Source organism: Penaeus monodon, chromosome 34, assembly GCF_015228065.2.
Source record: "Penaeus monodon isolate SGIC_2016 chromosome 34, NSTDA_Pmon_1, whole genome shotgun sequence".
NCBI classification, from domain to species: domain Eukaryota; kingdom Metazoa; phylum Arthropoda; class Malacostraca; order Decapoda; family Penaeidae; genus Penaeus; species Penaeus monodon.
In genome coordinates, this window is record NC_051419.1 from 30819980 (window position 1) to 30820526 (window position 547).

A 547-nucleotide genomic window follows, 5' to 3' on the forward strand; every position below is an offset into this window, starting at 1 on the left:
CTTTTCCTTCCAGAGACGCCATCTTGACTTCGTCTATCAACTGCTTAACGAGTTTCCTGGCAGGCTTTGTCATCTTCTCCGTTCTGGGTTACATGGCGCACGTGCAGAGCAAACCTATCTCTGAGCTTGGGCAGGAAGGTGAGTGAGCCAGCGCCGTTTGGTGTTCTGATGTTTTTTGAAGAAGAAAATTGTTCGAAGTTGGGATTGTGTGAAATCTATGGGGTTGTGTGAAGGGTATGGGATTGTGTGGAGTTGTTGTGTGAAAGTAGTTAATAGGATTGTGTGAAATTAGTTGTATTGGGGATTTGTGTGTGAATTAGGATGGGATTTCTTGAGTGATTGGGATTGTGTGGAAATTTATAGGATTGTGTGAAATTTTAGGGAGTGTGTGAAATTTATGGGATTGTGTGGAATTTAAGTGATTGTGTGACATTTATAAAGTTTTGTGTGTTGTATTTGAATTGATGATATATATTATTAAGATATGTTGGATGGCAGTTTGTGGATTTTTTTTCTATGCATTATTTTGGCTCTTTTTCAATGTATT

At 38.6% G+C, this 547-nt stretch overlaps 1 protein-coding gene across 1 annotated transcript in view; it reads left to right on the forward strand.

Moving 5' to 3' along the window:
* Nucleotides 1-547, forward strand: part of LOC119594882 (sodium-dependent serotonin transporter-like) — a 10326-nt gene that overhangs the window by 338 nt on the left and 9441 nt on the right. Inside the window, exon 2 of the mRNA XM_037943957.1 lies at nucleotides 14-138. Within this exon, the coding sequence (XP_037799885.1) occupies nucleotides 14-138 (125 nt within the window). The remainder of the gene's footprint in view (nucleotides 1-13; nucleotides 139-547) is intronic.